The sequence below is a fragment of the Monocercomonoides exilis genome (assembly GCF_001643675.1).
Source record: "Monocercomonoides exilis strain PA203 chromosome Unknown scaffold8-1962414, whole genome shotgun sequence".
NCBI lineage: Eukaryota > Preaxostyla > Oxymonadida > Polymastigidae > Monocercomonoides > Monocercomonoides exilis.
Genome location: NW_027150553.1, coordinates 1,040,344 through 1,062,778, shown reverse-complemented (window position 1 = coordinate 1,062,778; position 22,435 = coordinate 1,040,344). Strand labels below are relative to the sequence as shown.

Below are 22,435 nucleotides of genomic sequence, written 5' to 3'. Positions count from 1 at the left end.
TAATTTTTTTTTTGCAGGTGATAGGGGAAACCTGATCTCTTTGGCCTTTTCATTGACTCCTGGAGGGAGAAATAACCATCAATTGGGTTCTTTTTCTGAGTCTTACGACAAAGAATTGAAAAGGCTGAAAGCGAAATACGAACTTGTTTTTCGTCGTGAATCATTGGATCAAACAACGAAACACTCTGAATCAGAAACAAATCTACAAAACTTGATTCAAAATACTTCTGAAAAAAGGAATCCACTTTGCACATTTGAGCAATCAAAACATATGCCATCCGCTTCTATTTCGTCTTCGTTCTTCGAATCCTTTTTTGTTTCCTCCCCTTCGTCTTCATCTTTTTCTGATTCTTCATCAAGTTCTCCTTCAAATTCTTCATCAAATTCATCAATGAACATTAGACAAATTTCATCAAATCAAGTTATCGATTATGATCTGAGAACTGTTATCTTCGAAAAACGAAGTGACCGAAAGAAAGAATTATTTTCAAAAACATCAAAACAAATCGTTGAGTCCAGAAGTCCAATAGATAGCGATATTTTTCCAAATAAATTGTCATTCGATTTGCCTTCTTCTTTGTCAACATACTCATTTAACCCTTTCACAATTGATTCGTTTTATTCAGCACTTCAGTCACTTAATCCATCACTCTATGATAACTCAAATAAAGATTCATCCGTCATTCCTCCGTCAAATCAGTCTTCTTCAGCCAAAGTTTTTGAAAAAAAAGAAAACTCATTTCCAGGATACTCTCGAATTGTTCAACTTCTCCAAATAATCGAAGAAAACTCTTCAACAAAATGTGAAGAATCTTCTTCGAAACATGTGAAAACATATGAAACAGATGAAGATGAATATGGACTATTGCAAGCCGAAAGCGATTCTGAAGAAGATGAATATACTGAAAAATCTGAGACCTCTTCGTCAACAATGAAAGAAAATGTTATTCACAACACTCGTTACAAAAGGCGAAAAGAAAATGAAGATTGTTCTGAAGAAAAAGGAAAAAATGAAACGGATGATTTGGATGATGATGAAGAAAAGAAAAATGAAGAATATGAAGATGATATTGTTTTCATCGGTTCAAATGAACAAATTGAAATTGGAACTCAAAAAAAATTGGAGCAAAAAGTTAAAGAAACAAGAAACACACAAGAGAAAATTAATATGGACTGGTTCATAAGAATGAAAAGTGGATTTCATGGTTATATATCAAAAGTGTTTTTTAAGCAAACGGAATACTTCAAGGAAAAGCTAGAAGCTTTGTATTCTTCATTTCTTTTTGATTGCCATCAATCATATCTGTAGAATAATTTATTTGTGTTATTTTCAGAAATTAGCAAATCTGGTATATTTCATTCAATATTTTCGAATGTTTGTTTCGCCTTGGTTACTTTTCCGTGTAGCGAAGCTTCTTGTGAGCGCCTCTTTTCTCGACTTCGACGTATTGTTGGGGATAGAAGACACTCTCTTTCTTTAGAAACTCTCAATAATTTACTTTTTCTTTAGCTTTTTTTTTTCATTTTTGTTCAATTAACATGCTCCTTTGTTATGAATCATATAACGCTTTTAAATAAAAAGCTAAATCTTTTATTGAAAATTTGACAATTATCACTTTTTGCTTCACATCTCCATAAGTTCATAAACAAACATTTTTTTGATGTTAAAGTTGAATTCACTTTTTGATATGATGCATTTTCAAACAAAAATTGTGAACATTCTCTTATCTGTTCACTCACGAACAGCATCTCCCTGCAAAAACATATGTTAACAATTTATGACGTCACACATATGCTGACTTCCTCAACAATTTTTCTTAATATCTATCTTCCATCTTCTCTTTGGTAAAACTTTTGATCATTCCAGCAAAAAAAGTTATAATCCTTCAACTGATTGAAAAACTTCTAATTTCCTTAACTTCTCTAATAAATTATTTCCAGTTGTCTCAGGTTGAACATCTCATGCGTATTCCATGAATCCGTTTTGTACGCTTCCGCTTTTATTTTGCTTTAATTTGCTATTTCCTCCAAGCAAATTGCATCTGATACAGTAAGAATTGTCATCCCTTTTGTCAAATGAACATTAAATTCTCTTTTTTGATCCTTCAAGTTCAATCTTCCTTCAGAATAATGCTGTACACATGATTTCTCAATCTCTTTCATTGAACTTCTTTCAATCTTAATCATATCTGCCCTTTCTCCTTTTTCAATCTTGTCTCCTGCAATCACAGCGTTGTTCTCACCAAACTGTATCTAAAGTGTCAGGCACTCCCACAGCTGCATTCCTTCAAAAAAAGCCGCTAACTCCTTTGTTGCTCCCATGCTCTTGTTGATCATCGGTTCTGGCGCCTTCCACCTCAGGCACTCTTTTTTGAAACTATCTTCATCCTCAAAGGCGGATGAAGGAAGGGAGTCATCATCATCATCATCATCACTGGCAGATGTCACAACAGTTGATGATGAGATGGATGATGAATCTGAGTCATCATCTGACAATAAGTCTGAATGCATCACAATGCAGATTACCATATGCTCTGAAAAGAGAACAATGTGCGGACTTAGATTGACAAGTGACTGAAGAGGATTTTGCATTTCATCAAAGGAGTGAAGTGCCCCATTCGCCACCCAGAACAGGATCTGGGCAGCTGTCTGCTCTCTTTCCTTCAAGCTCCCAATTGACATCTCTTTTGTCTTATTCCTCCCATGGAGCAACATGAACAGCGAATCCCTCAAATCCACAATCAGCTTCTCATGTGGTGAAGAGCACGCTATTGCATCCACAAGGTTTGACATCGATGAGGTGGTTGGAAACAGATCTTCTCCACGAACAAATGTCGAATCTGAATCAGTTGAACATGTCGAAGAAATTGATGGTGATGAAGTACTCTTTCTTGTTTCCTCCTCCTCTTCTTTCTCAACAACATTCTCAAGCATCCATTCTGGGATCTTGTCTGAGTCTCTTCCCAGAATATATTCAGTGGAACCACTCTCAGCCAGCAAATGCTCTGATGATTCTGAATGCCCCAAGGTTTACTCATATGCTCTCTTCTTCATTCTTTCTTCATTTTTCTTCTCTGCCTCCCTCTCAGCTCTCCTCCACTGCTCCTCAGGCGACATCTCCATCGTCACCATCTCAAAAGCCTTCGGATCATTCTTCATTGTATCATTCACAATCTCTCTCATATCTTTCGCTTCATTCTTAGCCTTTCTCCAACAAATAGAAACAATAACAGATTTTAACAAAACAACAAATATCAGACAAATAATAGTCCATAATGATTTCCGCTCTTTCTCTCCTTCAACAATTCTTTCATCTTCTTTTACAACACTTTCACTCCTGTTCCTCAGCACAGCTGCTGAAGTGAAGGAAGAAGCATCTGCATTCCCAAACACAATCCATACACACACTTCTGTCTCTTCTCTCACTTTCTCCAATTCTGAACCTGAAATAATTGAATGAATCACATTCTCTGACTCAGAGCCTTCTTTATCAATTCCATTTCTCACAATTTCCTCTTCATCCCCGTCATTCATGCTTATCTTCAGCGACAAGTTGCACGGAAGAAGCAGCTTCCCGCGAATGTTCAAGTCCATGCTCCCACTCGCCTGTGTTGAGTTCTTCACTTCTTCCAGAACCGGGATGAAATACGATGATCCTCTTTCTGATGCAATCCCTCCTAATTGACATCCTTCGTCCAATATCCAAAGCGATGAGTTATCTTTCAGTCCATCTCCTCCTTTCACGCTCGCGACATTCAGTTCGCAATTCCCTGTGCAGATCACATTCCTTCGCGCTGATGGATATCCCTCAATGGAGGGGTTGTTGTTCTCAAACTTGCTGTTTTCAATCTTCACGCTTCCTCCGCTCACCCACAGCCCTCCATTTTTGCTCTTCATAACCGTTGTCTCCTTCATCTCCACATTGCTGTTTTCAATGTCAATCAACGAGCCGCTCCATTCGCACAATCCTTCTTTCCACTTGTTTTCTTCGTTCACTGTCTCTGCTTCTTTCTCCTCTTTTTCTCCATCAAACACACATATCTCAACCTTCACTTCCTTGGATCGTCTTATCTGCATCATGCTTCCCTTCTCCACCGAATTCACGCGTTTCCCAAACGAGCAGTTCAGCACACTCACCTCCTGTTCTGCATCTTCCATCGCAACAACACATCTTTCTGATGCTACACTCACATTCTCTATCGTCATGATCTTCATCACCACTTTCGCTTTACCCCCAACACTCACAACATCTCCCTCACTTTTGATATTTGAAATGCTTGTTTCAAGCAGCGTCACATTCGATTCTCTGTTGAATAATAGCACCGATCCTGCTGAATGCAAATCTCTAAATGCTGAATCAAATATCCTCAGCTCTCCGCTTTCCACGCTCACAACCGAACTGTTCAGCTTCATGTCTTCTACTGTTGCTGATGAGTAGAACTCGCATTTATGGATCTCTGTTGATCCATTCTTCACTTTCATTATGTAGCTGTGAGTCGCCACAAACGTATCTTCAAACTCGAATGAGCATCTCTCCACAGCGCTTTCGTTTATAAACTCCATGATGCAATCCTTCTCTGCCGATTTCTCAATCTTAGATTTCAGCTTCACAATCGCCTGTGTCTTTTTGTATGAATTCACATTCAGATCTCCAATCACACATTCTCCTGAAACCACTCCTTCTCCGTCAATCAGAATCGCATTCATCACTCCTTCCTGAATGTGATCAACCGCGCAGTTGATGCTGCTGCATGGACTGCTCTGCGCCCCGCATCGTCTGCCATCCACTCCTCCTGCATTCAAAAACACCTGAAGGCTTTTAAAGCAAGTGATCAGCGGAATCAGATCCATGTTAGCAATTCCTTTTGAATCGCATCCGCAGATGGAGTTGTCTGAGTTCAATGACTCCTGGTTGTAGTTCAAAGTGAACAGTGTTTCGTTGATCTGTTTTGCAATCGAGTAGCATTTGATGAATATATCATTCCCTTCATGTGCCTCATTCGAATAAAACATGATGTTCACGATGTTGAAATTCAGAGACATAATCTTGGTGTCGCCTTCATAATTCACATCATCCTTGGCTCCATTGATGAACAGCCCTCCGCTACGCTCTGATTCCGTCGAGCACTTGCAAATCGAAAAAGAGCTATCATTTATTTTTCAAAAATGATTCTTCGATCTTCACCACAACTTTCATCCCTCCTTTTTCTGTGCTATAAGCACTTTTGTAACTGTTCATTGCACACTCATCAAAAATGCGTTTTATGGAATTATCAAATGAGCCCTAAGCACTTACTCCATCCTTGTATCATTCATTTATGTGCTCGAAAATTAACGGTCATAAACTTTTAACACAGGGATTCAATTTTTTGTTTGGCTGTTTTTTTCAATATTCTGAGTTGATGAAACGCTCATTCCTTTTTCAAGTTCAATCTCATTTATCGAAATCATGCATCTCCTCCTTTTCCAACAATCTGATTAATTCGAAACAAAAATACAAATATCACAGTTCAACTCATATAAAAACCTTTCACAAATCACAATTATATTAGTCGCTTTTCAAAACTTCAATTCAATGTTGAAACAACTTTTTGAACACATTAAATTCTGAGTAACAAGGTTGAAAAAATAGTTATATTTATTAAGGATTTTTTGCATTCGAAAAGATTTGTTGAGTTCAAAGTCTATATATAATTCTTGTTTTTTGTTTTATTATCATCGAAATGACAAGAAACTTTATTTGAAAAGAGTTTTCAAACTTCGAAAACATAAGTTTATTTAGCAATTAAAAAAAACCATTTTTCTGAAATATCTTTGAAAGTTCATTTTTTTAAACACAAATACAAAAATTAAAATATTCAACAATTTGATAGAGAGAAATATTGATTTCAAAAACGTTATTTGTGCATTCTTTATTCTCAAACCAATCTTTGATATAATGCGGAAAATATAAAATCGAGAAATTCCAATATAACAGCGTGCTGATTTCTTGAAGTTGGAAAAAGTTAAATCTGAAGTTGAATTCATTTGTAAAATAAAGAACAAAAAGTTAATGATTAATTTATTTCACTTTATAACTTTTTAGCCAGTTTTAAGATTCAAAAAGTTAAAATCTCACACATTTGTTTAGAATGCTTATAATTTGAAAATGCCATTCATCTGATACGAGTGTACTCAAAAATACAGCCAGAAAGGATTATTTCTCGAACAATAAAAAGATCAATTTTGTAATTATGGTGCTTTAATACGAAAAAAATAAATACTTGAAATAAGTTATTTTTAAATTTTATAATTAAAAATTAATAATGACAAAAATATTAAAAAGTCACCAAAATTTCCTAATACAGTGAAAAAATCGAAAAAAAGCGATCTCGACATTGCACATCATCTTCGACCGACACATAAATCAAAAAAATCTCTTTTCGCAAAGGCTAAGTTATCCGAAAGCAGATACAATAATTACGCGTTAATATTTACCGTTCATTTGAAATCAGTGCCCGTAACATTGACAATACTATGAAACTTTTATTCACATTCAACGCATTTAAATACAAAGGCAAAAATCATAAACACACCTTTTGCATGTCTTTTTCTGTTATTTCTTAAAATATCACGCTTGTTTTCAAATATTTAAATAAATTATAATTATAAATTCCATTTCTAATATTTTTCTGCATAATAATGTTATACACATTGTGATATGTGTGCAGAATAAGTTTGAAACAAAACATGATTTTTTTAATTAATTAAAAAATTTCGCCCCATATTTTTTTCCAATTTTGATTTTTTGATAATAGATACAATGAGAATAGAAAGGTTTTATTCGAATTAAAATAACTTATTCAAATAATCAAAGTTTATTCGGAATAAATTATTTTTATTGGAATAAAAAAAATTAATTGGAATAAACTCTAGCTTTTCGGAATAACTTTTTTTGAAAAAAATGTATTGTGGTATACAAAAAAATTCACTTGAATCATTTTCTTAAACAGCACTAAAAAATCAATTATAATTATCCATTGATATTTAAAAACATTTTAATTGATGAGATTTGTTTAACATGTATTGCGATCAATAAATTCTGTTTTGTATTTAAAAAATGAACGATGACATATTATATTCTTCAATTCACAAATAATAAATGCAATCAAAATAGACTTGTAGTTAGTAACAAAATATAATTGATCATTTCACAACGTTTGTTAATTCTTTTTTGTTATTTTTCCATCAACATTTCACATTTATGATCAAACAGGTTAAAAAGAAACCAAAAACAATATCGAATTGCAAAAGGAAAAATATATAAATGAAATTGTTACAGATACCTGATTATACATGTTATTCGCACCTCCACTTGAAACTCTATCAGTTGCAGATAATGATGTTCCAGTTATTTTTGAGTCATTCCATTTGCACCAAGGGAATGACTTCTCATCATCATCCGCTATCTGCTATCTCACTGGCTTTATAAGATTCCTTGCAATTTTGTTACTGCAGCATTTCGAGAACGATAGAACCCAATGAATGAATGCTTTGCGGCGGAAAATGAAAGAGAGGAAAATGAAGATATGTTCGATAAATAGGCGGAGCTTGTGTAAGATTTGAAGAGGGATTTCTGTGTGAGTGAAGAGGAGTAGGAAGCTGGAGATGAAGGAGTGAGGAGCTTCTGTGGAGTACCAACAAGAACAGAAGGTGCAGACAATTGTGTGTGCAAAAAGGGAGAAAAAGGAGTGATGGCAAATGTTGAGGAATCTGTGATGTTTTGAGTATACAGCCGAGCAGATAAGAGTGTGCTGCAGAACGAGAAAAAATGTCCGCTGCTATTCATCATCATCATCCCCTCCACTCTTCTCTCCGCCTTCTTTCCGTTGTGCCTGTGCAAGCCTTGGGCGAAAGCGTCAACTTGAAATGTGCAAAACTCGTCTTTCTCTTTCGTCCTCTTCTTCGTCTTTGGCTCTTCCTGCTATCTCCCTATCCTCTGCTCAAAGCTCAATTTGCTTCTGAAATCCGCCTTCTTTGCCTCTTCCATTTGAATTTGAACTCCTCTCTCTTCGCTTCTTGGAGGTGTCATAAAGCGAGCAGATGAACGCAATGTACCTTGAAGCTCCTTCCCTCTTCCACCGCCATTTCTCATTCGATGCCCATTCACCTCATTCACTCCGTTCAGCACAGCCGGAGCGCGGAAGCCGAACAATGATCTAAAGCAGGGTGGGATGTTCTGACGTGGAAGAAGAAGGAAATCCAAATGCACATTCAGCGAAGCTGCAGTATGCATTGATAACGATGATGATGAAGAAGAGAATAATGAAATAGGAGGAGAATAAGAAGAAAAAGAAGAAAACAATGAAGAAAAGAAGGAGGAACAAGAAGATGTGTCAAAAGTTAGAGGTGTCAGAAATTTCTGAGGAGAGGCAACAATAACATCTTTCACTTTTCCCAAAGAGAAGTGTTTGTCTTGTCCTATCCATACAATGAAATGGTCAAGAAATAAAAACGAGGCTGTGAAGATGGTACGTAAGCTGTTCTCTTCTCCTGTGTGCTTAATGCTGCTTCCAGAGTTTCTCCGCAAATGCTTGTAGTGATGGGTTTTTTGTTGCATTATAATCGATCCCCACTTGATCCGCTATCTTAAATGTATCTGTTTCGGTCATCCTTCACAGATAGCTCGAATCGTTTCCACACACCCCAGAAAAACCAATTTTTCATCCCGTCCTTCAGCCAATCCTTCTTTTCTATGTGCCGATAACTATTATTATAAAAGCACACTCTCTTCTCATAACTATTCGTTGAATATGACTCATAAAACGGGTTATTTAATGAAGAGAGATAGAAATAATTTTAAAAATGCACATCGTTGCCATATGGAGTGAAAGTATTGCTCCTGCAATCGTGGAAGAAGTTGAAAAAACAATAACGATTGAAAATTAGAATAGTAGATTGGTATGCCTAAAATTGCGCCTGCCTATCACCTGAACATGAGCGTATACGAAGCGATTATGCACTCGCACATGCGTTCTTTCCTCTTTTCCGTTTTCTGTTCCAACATAAATTGTGTTATCTGAAATTTTCCTTGAAGAAGACTTTTCTCTGTGAATCGCTATGAACTTTGAATTTTATGCAATTCTGTAAATTGATTATTCGTTAAGTTTAATTGATTATTCTTTCTTTCCTCGCATCATTAAAGCTTCTTCTTTCATTGTGTGAAACCCTTCAAATATTGCATATCACCAGTTCTATTCATTTTTTGATAAATATATTGTTAAAGGTTTTGCAGAATTTATTGTCATTCCATTCTATCTCCAATCCTTTGGCGCAAATTCTCGGTATTTCTTTTGATTGTTTGAGACCATAACTGTTAGATAATAAATTTTCTGAATTGCATTTCGATGAATAAATATTATTTATTTGTCAAAAAATGTTCTGATTTTTCAGCACATTCGAATCGACAAAAAGGATCATTAAAATTTTGTTGAGGGATTAATTGGAATAAACTTGGTCTTTCTGGAATTATTTTTTTTTTATTCGAATAAACTGGTGTTATCTGGAATAAACTTTGGTTATTCGAATTATTATTTTTATTTCAATAAAATTTTCTTATTCCAATTCCATCTAATGTCCCATTAATTATTTGAAAAAAAAGAATTTTCTCATTATTTCGATTTCATGAGAAAACATTTCCGCGCAAAATCATTAGCATAAAAATCAATAATATAATAGTTGTCAACATGTTATGTAGTTTTTTTTCGATTTCAGTGAATACCATTAAGTATCATTATGCCAACTCCAATTCCATCTTTCTGATAAAGCATTCTTAAAACGTTCAACATCATGTATTCAAAACGCAAACAATCAGATTATATTTAATTTCTTTGTGAAATGATAAAAATAAAGATATGACACTTACTTAAGATATGTCGAATTGTGATATGACGCTAAAAGAAAAAATAAATAAAATTTTTGATTTACAGAATAAATATCATCTCATTCACTCAAACATTTACAGAATGATCAAAAACAGATAATATTGTGAATCATTTTTGTGAAAATAATAAAATAATTCCAAAGTTTTGAAGAATCATCAACCAATTAAAAAAAAAAAACATTTTTGAATTACAAAATATTAAACATTTCTCTCTATCAGATTTTCACAAAATAATCTCTAATATCCATTGATAATTTCATTAAATAATAATATTTTCTGTTTAGAAAGTTCAACCTATTGCGAATGCTTGTTATAATATCTTCTTCTCCCTCTTCTCCCTCTTCTCCCTCTTCTTCCTCTTCCTCCTCTTCCTCCTCTTCCTCCTCTTCCTCCTCTTCCTCCTCTTCCTCCTCTTCCTCCTCTTCCTCCTCTTCCTCCTCTTCCTCCTTCTCCACCACCCATCTCTCCACCCAGCCCTTCTCCTCGCCATTCCCAGTCACTGCCACCACCTCCCATCTCCTTCAGCTTCTGGCAGCGCTGACGCTTTCCTCTCAGTCTGACCAGCTCTTCTTCGACGCCGCCATGTTTGTGAAGGAAGTGCTGAGGGAAATGCGGATGAGGAGAGCGGCAAAGGGGATGCTGAGGAGAAGAGGGAAAGAGGGAGGAAGAGAGGGAAGAGAAGGAAGAGAAGGAGAAAAAGAGAAAGAGGAGGAGGAAGGAGAGAAGAAGAAAGGGAAGAAGAAATTGGAAGAAGAAAGAAGAGGAATTAATGTGGAAGGAGGGCTGTTTGGTGTTCGAACAGAAGAAGAAAATGAAGCTGAAGATGGCAATTTGAGAAAGCATGAAGGAAAAAGAGAAGAAGAAGGAAAAGAAGGAAAAGAAGGAAAAGAAGGAAAAGAAGGAAAAGAAAATGGAATGGAAGAAGTTGGTGAAGAAAGCAAAGAAAGCAAAGAAAGCAAAGAAAACAACACAAAAAGAGGAGAAAGTCCACTTTTTGGGCCGATAGACGAAAATGTGTTTGAAAATGAAAGCGAAAATGAACATGAAAATGAAAATGGAATGAATTTTGGGCAGAATGAAGAAAAAACAGGAAAAGCAGGAGAAAGAAGAGAGGATGAGATGAAAGGGAGGATGAATATAGAAGAGGAAGAAGGAGGAGAGGAAGAAGATGATGAGGAAGAGGAAGAAGAGGAAGAAGAAGAACGAAAGAAGAGAAGAGAAGAGAAAGAGAAAGAAGAAGAAGAAGAAGAGAGCAGAAGATGGAGAATGAAGGAATGAAGAACGATGAGCTGCCCACAGAAAAGGCGGTCATCGAGTGCTGTCTGCAAATACTCGCCAACATCAACGAGAACCCGAACAATAACAAGTTCTTCATCGATCCTGTGCTCCTTGGGCTGGTTGTGGAATTGATGAGGTTTGTCTTATCCTTTTGTTTTGTTTCTCTTTCTCTCTTTATTTGTTCTATTTATTTATTTTATATTTATTTTTGAACTTTCATCGACATATCCTATGAATATGAATAACAATAATCTGAATGATATTTCGAATGAAATGATCATCCCCTTCATTCAAAGTGATTCTGTGTCTGTTCTGCGAGTGATGGCATTCCGCTTCTTTGTGAACTTCTCGTGTGGCAGCGACGAAGACATCCAGCGTCTTCTGCTGCAGCCCTCTTTCTTCGCCGTCTTCGCCTCGCACTTGTCCTCCTCCTCGTCCTGTCTACACCACGAGGCCGCGCTCCTCGCCTGCAACATTGGCGCCGGCACCTCCTCCCAGGCATGCACCCTCCTTCGGCCGAGGTGTGTCTTCGCCCTCTGCCACATCGCCCAGGCAGACGCACACAGCGCCCAGTGCCACGCGCTGAGGGCACTGAGGAACGTGGGGCTGCTGGGGAAGGAGGCTGCGGGGGTGATTGTGGAGGCTGGGTGTGTGGAGGCAGTGGCGCAGATTCTGAAGAGAGGGAGGTATCGGAGTGTGGTGTGCGAGGCAATGGACCTGCTGTGGGTGCTGCTGGGGCAGTGTGAAAAGAAGGATAATGAAGAAGAGGAAGAAGGAGGAAAAGGAGAAGAAGGTGAAAAAGAAGATGGATATGACAGTTATGCAACAAAAAGTGCGTTCAATGGTAATTGGCAAGTGGCAGAGAAGCCGATGGGAATGTTGGGGGCGAATTGGAAGCAACCAGATCCTACGCTTTTTGAGCTGATTGAAACAACTTCTTCTTCCATTTTCTCTCAAAACGTGCCAATTTACCAGACGCTGGATGCATTTCGCTCGACTCCTTCGGAGTCTTCGCATGAGACAAGTGAAAATACAAGTCATTCTTATTCATCATCATCATCATCATCTGTTGGCTCATTGCGTTATCATTACTCTTCGCCAAGCAACATGAATGCACGAAATTCTTCATTCACTTCTCCTTCATCATTATCATCATCTTCTTCTTCTTCTTCTTCTCATTCTCCATCACTCATTTCACCCAACTCACGTTTTCCTTCCTCAAAATCCAGTTCTCTTTCACAAACAACATCAATTTCATCTACATCCTATCCAATTGAAAGCTCGTCCTCAAACACTTTCTTTTTTTCTTCTTCTCTTCCTTCTCATTCTCCAGCCACTTCAGCTCAATCGCAGGGCTTCAGCAGCCAATTTGCCAGCAACTCTTCCACAGCCACACAGCTGCCTCCATCTTCCCTTCCAACGCCTCGTGTTTCTGAGCTCCAGCCGCCTTTCAGCTTCGACTCTTCACTCTATCTGAAGCACAAAACTCCTTCAGGGCTTGCTCCGCTTTCTTCGCCTGTGTTTATCCGTCCTTAACAGTTCTTGTGAAACATTCTGTTTGATGTTGGCATCTTTTGTGATTTCTATTTAAAGTTTTGGACTGGTTATTGGCTTTGTTCTTATTTGTTGATTTTTTTATAACGTTTATTTCCTTCAAACTTTTTGTTTAATAATGCATGCCAAAGATATGAAAAAGGGTTATGAAAAAAGAACTTCAATGTTGATTTATGATTTTTTGGAGTTGTGCAAATGAAAAATATTAGTATAAAAACAAATGCACAAAGACATTGATGTGTTTTTGATCCTGTTTCTTTCTCGATTGAACTGAAGACATTTGACGCTCTCATTCATGCTTCTTCGCAATTAAAAGAGACAAAATACAAGCGTTCTTCTTTGCTTTCTTATCTTTTCCAAACAATAATAACTGAATTTGAGACAGATTTTTCATTCAAATTTTTATATCTTCCCATTCAGATTGAAAGAATCATGTCTGAACCTCTTGCCTTGAATGCATTTAGCTGAACCTTCTTCAGCAGAAAAGATGTTCAGAAGATTGTGTACGATCCATTTATTTTTCTCCTTTCTTAAATGGTATTTCCATAATGACCTTCTCAAACAGTTCATGAGTCTTCTTCATGGAATTATTCACGCTCTCTCCTCGAGGTTTTCTTCTCTTCATCTGTTTGCCTTCTTCCACAATTCGAAAGAGACAGTATTCAATCGGAACTCCGATTTTTGTCATTCAGATGTGTTTGAAGAGAATTTCTCACACTTCAATAAATGAGTTTTCAACAACGCCAATGGAGTCTATTTCACAAAATGATTTCCTTTTTTAATAATCAATTTTATTTTTTTCACACATTTTGTTGTGTAACGTGATTTGTTAATGAGATATAAAAATGAATATTTCTTCGAAGCTTTTTTTTAATAAATCATTAATGTGACACAAACAGATATTTGTAATGTCTTTCTCAAAATCGTCACTTCGTGTGATTTCAAATGAAACATCTGAATGTCAAAACAGGTGTTGCCTTTGTGAATATTCTGTGTTTTTTTCAAGACAGCAACGAAACACTTTCAATTCCCAAAAATGAACAAATATGAGCCAATTATTAACTGAATTGCAACTGTTGAATCCGATCAAAATGGCTGCAACAAAATCGTCAAAGCACAACAACCAAAAACAACAGTTCTCTCAACTCCAAATCACAGAAATGCTCATTTCATTTTCAAAATGCCCAAGTGAATTTTCAGTCGCATTGGTAAATTGAAAAAAAGAAAAAATAAAAAGAAAAATAAAAAGAAAACAAGTGATTTGAATTGAGATTTTCTTTCATTATTTGCAAAATCAAATAAAAATGAGACTGGTAAATTTTCAGACAAAAAAAAAAAAAAAATTAAAAAAATAAAAGTGTTGAAATGAAATGAATCGCTTAAATTTCATACAAAATGAAAAAAAAATTATTGAAGATGAATAGAAAGGTTATCAAAATGATTCTTATTTGAAGAATATCCGAGTGTTTGCAGAAAGTTAGAAAGTCACTTCAAAAGAAAGAAAGAAAGAATAACCATGCATTTCGATAGGCCGTTGAAGAGCCTTTATTGAGAAACCAGTTAATCAGCTGATTCATTGAAAGCATCTTAAATGATGAATTCAATGCAAATATGACAAACACTCATGCGGTTTTATCAATCGTCATCCATTCCGGTAGTGCACCCTGGACATCGCTTTTCCAGTAATCTGCCATCGTATTTCCTTTCTTATCCTTCAACGAATAACTATGTCTTATCCACACTGGCGGTTCTGTTTTCACAAACTGAATCCACAGCATAGCCATTGTTTTCCCCTCCTTATCGCTAAGTGAAATGGCGTGTCTCATCCATTCTGGCGGATCTGTCTTCACACCCCAAATCCATATCATTGCCATCGTCCATCCATCCTTATCATAAACTGTGATGCTGTGTCTCATCCATTCGGGTGGTTCTGTTTTCACAAGAGCAATCCAATGCATGGCCATCGTCCATCCATCCTTGTTTTGCAGAGTGATTTCATGCCTCATCCAACTCGGTGGTTCTGTCTTCACACCCCAAATCCATATCATTGCCATCGTCCACCCATCCTTATCGCTTTGCGTCTTATTATGTCTCGTCCATTCTGGAGGTTCTGTCTTCACATTCTCAATCCACAGCATTGCCATTGTTCGTCCAAACTTATCGGCAAGCGTATAGTCGTGTCGCATTCGCTCTGGTGGTTCTGTCTTGTTCTCAATAATCCACCTCATTCCCGGCGTTTGTCCATTTTTGTCTTTCAATGTATCATCAAATTTCATCCATTCCGGTAATTCAGTTTCAACAAAAAATTCCCAATAATCTGCCATTGTACATCTTCTCTTATCTTTCAATGAATTACAATGTCTCATCCATTCTGGGGGTTCAGTTTCAGTGAACTGAATCCACATCATCGCCATCGTTAGGCCGTCTTTGTTACGTAGAATGATGTCATGCCTCATCCATTCTGGAGGTTCTGTTTTGACGTCTTGAATCCAAAGCATGGCCATTGTTAATCCGTTCTTATCATAAACTGTGATACTGTGTCTCATCCATTCTGAAGGTTCTGTTTTGACATTTGAAATCCATATCATAGCCATTGTTGCTCCTTTATTGTTGCGAAGTGTGATGTCATGCCTCATCCACTCCGGTGGATCTGTTTTGACGTCTTGAATCCAGAACATGGCCATTGTGTATCCATCCTTATTGGTAAGTGTGATGTCATGTCTCATCCATTCTGGCGGTTCTTTCTTGACGACTTGAATCCACTTCATTGCCATAGTCCATCCGTCTTTATTGGTTAGTGTGATATCGTGCCTCATCCATTCTGGCGGTTCTGTTTTGACTTCTTGAATCCAAAACATAGCCATTGTATTTCCTTTCTCAGTTCTAAGCGTAATATCGTGTCTCATCCATTCTGGCGGTTCTGTTTTGACTTCTTGAATCCAAAACATAGCCATTGTATTTCCTTTCTCAGTTCTAAGCGTAATATCGTGTCTCATCCATTCTGGCGGCTCTGTTTGAACAAACTGAATCCAGAACATGGCCATCGTATTTTCTTTCTTGGTTCTAAGTGTGATATCGTGCCTCATCCATTCTGGCGGCTCCATCTTGACAAAGTGAATCCACAACATGGCCATAGTCTCTCCACCGCTATCGCGAAGTGTAATGCCATGTCTCATCCATTCTGAGGGTTCTGTTTGAACAAACTGAATCCAAAACATCGACATTGTGTATCCATCCTCGTCGGAAAGTGCAATATCATGTCTCATCCATTCTGGCGGTTCTTTCTTGACGACTTGAATCCACATCATCGCCATCGTTGGGCCGTCTTTGTTACGTAGAATGATGTCATGCCTCATCCATTCTGGAGGTTCTGTTTTGACGTCTTGAATCCAAAGCATGGCCATTGTTAATCCGTTCTTATCATAAACTGTGATACTGTGTCTCATCCATTCTGGAGGTTCTGTTTTGACATTTGAAATCCATATCATTGCCATTGTTGCTCCTTTATTGTTGCGAAGTGTGATGTCATGCCTCATCCACTCCGGTGGATCTGTTTGAACAAACTGAATCCAGAACATGGCCATTGTCCAACCATCCTTCTGAGTTAGTGTTGCGTCATGTCTCATCCATTGTGGAGGTTCTGCCTTGACGCATTCAATCCAGAACATAGCCATTGTGTATCCATCCTTATTGGTAAGTGTGATGTCATGTCTCATCCATTCTGGCGGTTCTTTCTTGACGACTTGAATCCACTTCATTGCCATAGTCCATCCGTCTTTATTGGTTAGTGTGATATCGTGCCTCATCCATTCTGGCGGCTCTGTTTTGACATTATAAATCCATATCATTGCCATTGTTGACTCATAATTATTGCGGAGTGCGATGTCGTGCCTCATCCATTCTGGGGGTTCTGTCTTTACATTTTCAATCCATAACATGGCCATAGTCCAGCCATCCTTTTGAGTTAGTGTTGCGTCATGTCTCATCCATTGTGGAGGTTCTGCCTTGACGACTTGAATCCATATCATAGCTATTGTCCATCCGTCTTTATTGGTTAGTGTGATATCGTGTCTCATCCATTCTGGCGGCTCTGTTTGAACAAACTGAACCCAGAACATGGCCATCGTATTTTCTTTCTTGGTTCTAAGTGTGATATCGTGCCTCATCCATTCTGGCGGTTCTGTTTGAACAAACTGAATCCAATTCATGGCCATTGTCCATCCATTATCATTTGAAAGTGTGATATCGTGTCTCATCCATTCTGGTGGTTCTGTTTGAACAAATTGAAGCCACAACATGGCCATTGTCCATCCGTCATTATCAGCAAGTGAAATATCATGTCGTATTCCCGATGGAGGTTCTGTCATTTTCTCAGCAATCCATCGCATTGCTTCTGTTCTTCCATCCTCGTCCCTTTTCAATGGATCACTTTTCAATTTTTGCATATCTTTTTCGCATTCCATTTTATCGCTCAGTGCTTAGGTTTAGCTGCTCGTCCTGCAATATAAGCAGAAAAAATGTCAATCGTTAAAAACTATTATTTGAAATATATATTATATATTTGATCATCAAAGAATAAAATTTTGAAATACTGTTTATCATCTTTAAATAAATGAAAAAATGAGCATAAAGTGATTGCATGATTTTTGGCAGTGTTGCATTTTGTTATTCAAACATTTTTTTCAAAACAAAAAAAAATTTAATGTTAATTATTCATATTTTTATTTCTTTTGACGTTCGTTCAACAAATTTTTTGTGAATGAAAATGAAAAGCCAAGTTGTGAAAAATAGCAAACCTGTGAAATTATGTTGAGTCTTATATTTTCTGCTCTTTTGCTTTTGCACCAAAACTCTCAGAAACATGAAAATGATTAAATTCAGATATTTGTTATAACCAACTCATTTCTTTTTTATTTTTTCATTCACATTTCAAATCGCTTCTGGGATGCATTCATTTGGATCAGCCGCATCAAGAGTTGAGTGAGTGAGTGAGTGAGTGAGTGAGTGAGTGAGTGTGAGTGTGTGTGTGGCAGAATACATCGAAGGGATAAATATTCATTCATTCACTTGGACAACTGAAAAGAAGAAGAAACAGATTAGCAGGAAGAAGAAGAAGAAGAAGAAGAAGAAGAAGAAGAAGAAGAAGAAGAAGAAGAAGAAGAAGAAGAAGAAGAAGAAGAAGAAGAAGAAGAAGAAGAAGAAAAAGAAGAAGAAGAAATAAAACAAAGAAAAAGATGATGGCGATGAAGAAAATTTCAATGCAATGTTATTTCATGAGTTTTATTGTAGTTGTTTCATTGATTTAAATATGCTATACCTTTTGCTTATCTTTCTCTTTATCTTTTCCATTTTCCTTTCCTTTCTTCTTCATTTCTCTCATCTCCATTCATCTTTTTCCTTCTTTCTTCATCTTTCACAGGATAATCTTTTCTCTCCATCTCTCTTTTCTCTGTCAAAATTTTATCCTTCTTCGCTTTAATCATCTGATGAAATGCTTTTTCTTTTTCATTTTGCTTTTTTTTACTATTATTCTTCCCGTCTTCTGCTTATATCCTCAAAATCTCACTTGTTGATATTTTTGAACTAAATCCGGAGAATAAGCATCATCCGGAGAAATATCTCTCTTTGCTTGATTTTCTCTGCTTTTGCCTTTTTATCTTCTTCTTCTTTTTCTTCTAATCCACTTTATTCATTTTTCTCCATGAAAATTCTCCCTTTCGGCTCATCTTTTCGGGCGTTTGCCGGAATAATTATTTCAAATATTTTCTTCTTCTTTTCTCAATTCCAACATCTGATTATTTTGTTTCCTTTCTTCTGCTTTCTTCAGTCTTCGCAACATGAAAAGTGAAGGAATAATCTTCAAAGAAGACAGTTCGTCTTTTCTTTCTCTCTTTCTCTCTTTCTTTCTCCAAATTAATTATTCTCTCTTTCCCTCAGAAAATTGTTTTCCACTCGTTCTATCTTATCTTCTCTTTTTTTCTTCCCCAAAGCCGCTTTTCTTCTTCACAACCATTTTTTCCTTGTTTTCTTGACCAACGTTGCATCTTCCCTCTTTTCTCTTCTCCACTTTGAATTTCTCCAACTCCAACTCCCACTCAAAATCCCTTGCAATTTCTAAATTTCTTTCACATTTCATCCAATTCTGCCAATTGCATCAAAATTGTGAGTCTTGTTATAAAGTCTTCCAGTTGCATGTTTCCATCAAACAGTTTTCTGAAATGGCAAAGAGTTATGACAAATCACAAAACAAGTTGAATGCTTTTTGAATGTGAATGCCCATCCAGTTCATCAGCCCCGATAAAAGAGTCGCTTCTTCCAAATGCTTTCAACAAATAAGCCAAATAAACTGCTTTTCTCTCTCTTGCAAGCTCATGTTAAGCATTGTCCGGTTATGTAACATGCAAAACAGATGGAGGAAGCCATGAATGAAGTCGTTGAAAGCAATCCAAACATGAATAATCTCAAAACTTCTTTCTCTTTTGAAAAAGGTTCAAAAGATTTCTCTCTTTCTTCGTGGCATTCCTGTTCATGGTCAATTTGCATTCACTAAAAGAACGTCATTAAAGAAAAATGAATGAAATAAAAAAAAAACAAACCATCTTTTTGGTATTTAAATATTTTCTCATCTCCAATGGATTGGTAATTATCAGCCCAGTTGGCTTTCTTGCTCTCCAAAATTGCCTCTCTTCCTTCAAAAAATTCAGACAACTAGACAACAAATCGCTGGCATAGAAAATCATCGAAAGCAGAAAATCATTAATGAATCTAATAATGATGCAAGTGAAAGATTATATTATCCAAATAACCAAGAAATCAACTCTTTTTCAAAGACTAATTCAACGCCATGTCTTTACTGATAGTTTTCCAACGTGTTTCGCGTAAATGGAAATGCGTTTGTTGTTAAGGCCTGCTGAGTGTTTTGCTCAACTCGCTTCCTCCATTATCCAACCCCTCAATTCCCTTTCCTTTTCCACAAAGAAAATCTTCCACCCAAAAACCATATAAAGCAAGTCCTGAGCAAAAGATATGCCAAGTGCAACGCATTTCCCTCGAAATGAACAAGAGGTTCAATTCAATCTTTCTGAAATTCTCCTCGCTTTTTTTCTGCATCTTGCTTGAGTTATTTTTCATCAAAATATCGCAGCCAGCGTTATGCCATATGTTTTGTAATTTATTACCAAGTTCAAATCTCATATAATTTTACTCACCAATTCACTTTTCGCAAACAATATTGGAAAACAGCCACTCGCTCCTCCATCTGTTAACAAAATTATTGCCCTTCTGTGGTGCCATAACTTGCATGAGTGTATCTACAGTCGTGCACCTAAGCAGCACAAACAAAGCTTTAATGCAGCACATCATCAATATAAAATCTTCACTTATAAAATTATAGGTTTGTCACCCTTATTAATTTGCACAAAAACAAGATAATTTTGTTTCATTGATTTGATTGTTTTGAGGCAAAAGTCATTGATGGCAAAAGAGGTTAAGACTCCTGCTATTATTTTATATTTTTATTTAGTATTTTTAATTATTTTGATGCGAATATTACGTGATAATTCTGAAAATGAATTTTTTTGTTGTTTTGACATAATTTTACGATTTTGCAGCCACATTCAAAAACACAAACGTTTCTGGGTATGCTGGAATTTATCAGAAACAAATGATAAAATAAATAAATGTGTATTTTTTCTCTGTTGGTTTTTCAAATTTTTTAGAGAAGCTTTCACAGTTGGAACATTGCAACGAAACCGAACAGAAGCAGAAAATCCTTGAAATGAATGAAATAATTGAAGAAATGAATAAAGAAGAATTCAAATCTGTCTTCACAAAAAAATGGTTCAATGAAATGGACGAAATGATTAAAGAAGGGGAAGTGAAAATTGAAAATGCTTTTTATTTGCTGAAACATCTTGGATATTGCATCGTTTTGAATAACATGTGGGTTTCAGGTTTTGAGTATTCTTCATTGAACAAAAGATTCGAGAAAATGATCATTGTAGAAGAAGAGAAAAAAGAAGAAAAGGATGAAAGGCTTTCGACTGACCTTTGCGAATGCTATCTTTTGCTAACCTGCAGGCCTTCATATGAATTTATATCAGCAAGTTGTATTCTCTGCATTCTGAAGGTTGCCTCGAGGAAAGATGAAACAGAGGAAGTTCAAAAGGATGTGGAAATTGCCTTGCTGGCTTTGAGCAATATTGAATTAAGTGTATGTTTATTTTTATTTCATTTTTGAAGTTATTGATTTTTTCCGATTTTTATTAGGAAGGGCTAAAAGAACTGTATTTGAATGAAATCAAAGAGATAATCCAATATCATCAGGAACATCACAATCTGGCACAACTTGCCTATCAGTCTGCCTGGGAGTTTCTGATGAGTAGACATTACGAATATCACGATCTTGAAGGGGTGATTGAGAATGAATTGTGTTTTGCAAGAGAAGCAAAAAGAGAACTGGAAGAGTTGACAAGAAGTGTTGATTGGAAGAAGAAAGAAGAGGAAATGAGCAAAGAAGAATCAAAAAAAGTTATGATAATAAGGAGATGGCTGAGCACAATCTTCTTTTTCTTATCCTTGTACCAAGAGAGGAATGAAGAATCTGTTGGGCTAATCGGCAGAATTGTTCAAGTATTTCGAGCAGCAAGAGAAAATAACAAAGAAATTAGCAATTGGTGCATTTATTATTTTAGAGAAGCAGCTGTGATCGTAGCTGTTGAAATTGAAGACTTGCTGAATAGTGGTGCTATTGGTTCTGTTTTGGAGGAAATTCATCAATCAACATTGAAAGACAAAATATTAAGTAAATACTTGCATTTCTTTTTGAATGTTTCGAAGAAATTGAAAAAAAAGACGGATAACAAAATGGAAGAAGTTAAAAGAAAGGCAACGAAAAGGAAGGTTTTAGAAAAGATGGAAGAAGAAGGATATGAAGATACCATCACCAGTTTTCATGAAACCTTTGATTTTCTCAACGAAAAATATCATGATTATTTATCGTTGAGCTTTTCGGATTATTCTATAAATGTTTGAGTTAAAGAGACGTTATTTATTCTGTAACTCAAAAATTATATATATTCTTTTATTTTTATCATTTCATTCTTCAATAATTAATTGAGTTGCTTTTTGAAAAAGTCTTTTTTTCATATCTAACATTTGCAACAAAACTAAAATAAAAAGGAAAAGAACAACAATGAAATCAAATAATGAATAATAATCAAAATTGGATCTGTCAAATCTCCACATTCTATTTCAATCAGAATTTTCAAACATTTAAGAAGAGGAGAAAAGGAAAAGAAAGAGAGAGAGAGAGAGAGGATTTGTTGAAGTTGAGTGAAAAGAGGGATTTGTTGCTTCGGATGGGTGTTTATGCACTGCAGAAATGAGTGAAACCGGTATTAGAGAGAAGGGAGCAATACTTAAAATACATGCTCACTTCTTCATTCTGCATCTTCGCCAATTTAATTGTTGCTTCAAGTTTCTGAGCGGAAAATATTGAAATCGACAAAAGGCCAGTGGCAAGGCGGGAGGATGACTGGATGAAGGACGAAATGTTGGAGAAAGCAGGAAAGAGAAGGGTAAATGAAAAAGAAGAAGAAGAAGAGGAAGAAAGTGAAGATGGAGAAAGAGAAGAAGAAGAAGAAAAAGAAATAGGAGGCGGAAGAGGAAGGGTAGGAGATG

General features: G+C 36.3%; 8 protein-coding genes across 8 annotated transcripts; 4 read left to right on the top strand and 4 right to left on the bottom strand.

Annotated features, from left to right (window-relative positions):
* Window positions 1-271: 271 nt before the first annotated feature.
* MONOS_11155 (uncharacterized protein) lies at window positions 272-1,309 on the top strand (the record flags this gene model as incomplete). Its single annotated transcript, XM_067863661.1, has 1 exon — window positions 272-1,309. The coding sequence occupies one exon, from the start codon at window positions 272-274 to the stop codon at window positions 1,307-1,309; it is 1,038 nt and encodes a 345-aa protein (XP_067733022.1).
* A 944-nt stretch (window positions 1,310-2,253) lies between these two features.
* Window positions 2,254-2,934, bottom strand: MONOS_11156 (uncharacterized protein; the record flags this gene model as incomplete). Its single annotated transcript, XM_067863662.1, has 1 exon — window positions 2,254-2,934. One exon carries the CDS (start codon window positions 2,932-2,934, stop codon window positions 2,254-2,256), a length of 681 nt encoding a protein of 226 aa, XP_067733021.1.
* A 96-nt stretch (window positions 2,935-3,030) lies between these two features.
* Window positions 3,031-5,013, bottom strand: MONOS_11157 (uncharacterized protein; the record flags this gene model as incomplete). Its single annotated transcript, XM_067863663.1, has 1 exon — window positions 3,031-5,013. The coding sequence occupies one exon, from the start codon at window positions 5,011-5,013 to the stop codon at window positions 3,031-3,033; it is 1,983 nt and encodes a 660-aa protein (XP_067733020.1).
* Window positions 5,014-7,107: 2,094 nt separating this feature from the next.
* Window positions 7,108-9,333, bottom strand: MONOS_11158 (uncharacterized protein). The gene is made up of 2 exons (XM_067863664.1): window positions 8,947-9,333; window positions 7,108-8,881 (listed from the first exon to the last, which is right to left on the bottom strand). The coding sequence occupies exon 2, from the start codon at window positions 8,597-8,599 to the stop codon at window positions 7,964-7,966; it is 636 nt and encodes a 211-aa protein (XP_067733019.1). The 5' UTR covers window positions 8,600-8,881; window positions 8,947-9,333; the 3' UTR covers window positions 7,108-7,963.
* Window positions 9,334-10,225: 892 nt separating this feature from the next.
* MONOS_11159 (uncharacterized protein) lies at window positions 10,226-11,200 on the top strand (the record flags this gene model as incomplete). The annotated part of the gene is made up of 1 exon (XM_067863665.1): window positions 10,226-11,200. The coding sequence occupies one exon, from the start codon at window positions 10,226-10,228 to the stop codon at window positions 11,198-11,200; it is 975 nt and encodes a 324-aa protein (XP_067733018.1).
* A 131-nt stretch (window positions 11,201-11,331) lies between these two features.
* Window positions 11,332-12,736, top strand: MONOS_11160 (uncharacterized protein; the record flags this gene model as incomplete). The annotated part of the gene is made up of 2 exons (XM_067863667.1): window positions 11,332-11,336; window positions 11,497-12,736. 2 exons carry the CDS (start codon window positions 11,332-11,334, stop codon window positions 12,734-12,736), a joined length of 1,245 nt encoding a protein of 414 aa, XP_067733017.1.
* A 1,640-nt stretch (window positions 12,737-14,376) lies between these two features.
* MONOS_11161fu11162 (putative sel1 repeat protein) lies at window positions 14,377-17,217 on the bottom strand (the record flags this gene model as incomplete). Its single annotated transcript, XM_067863668.1, has 1 exon — window positions 14,377-17,217. One exon carries the CDS (start codon window positions 17,215-17,217, stop codon window positions 14,377-14,379), a length of 2,841 nt encoding a protein of 946 aa, XP_067733016.1.
* Window positions 17,218-20,693: 3,476 nt separating this feature from the next.
* MONOS_17138 (uncharacterized protein) lies at window positions 20,694-21,615 on the top strand (the record flags this gene model as incomplete). Its single annotated transcript, XM_067870029.1, has 3 exons — window positions 20,694-20,966; window positions 21,023-21,506; window positions 21,593-21,615. The coding sequence occupies 3 exons, from the start codon at window positions 20,694-20,696 to the stop codon at window positions 21,613-21,615; spliced, it is 780 nt and encodes a 259-aa protein (XP_067733015.1).
* Between the last annotated feature and the right edge of the window lie 820 nt (window positions 21,616-22,435).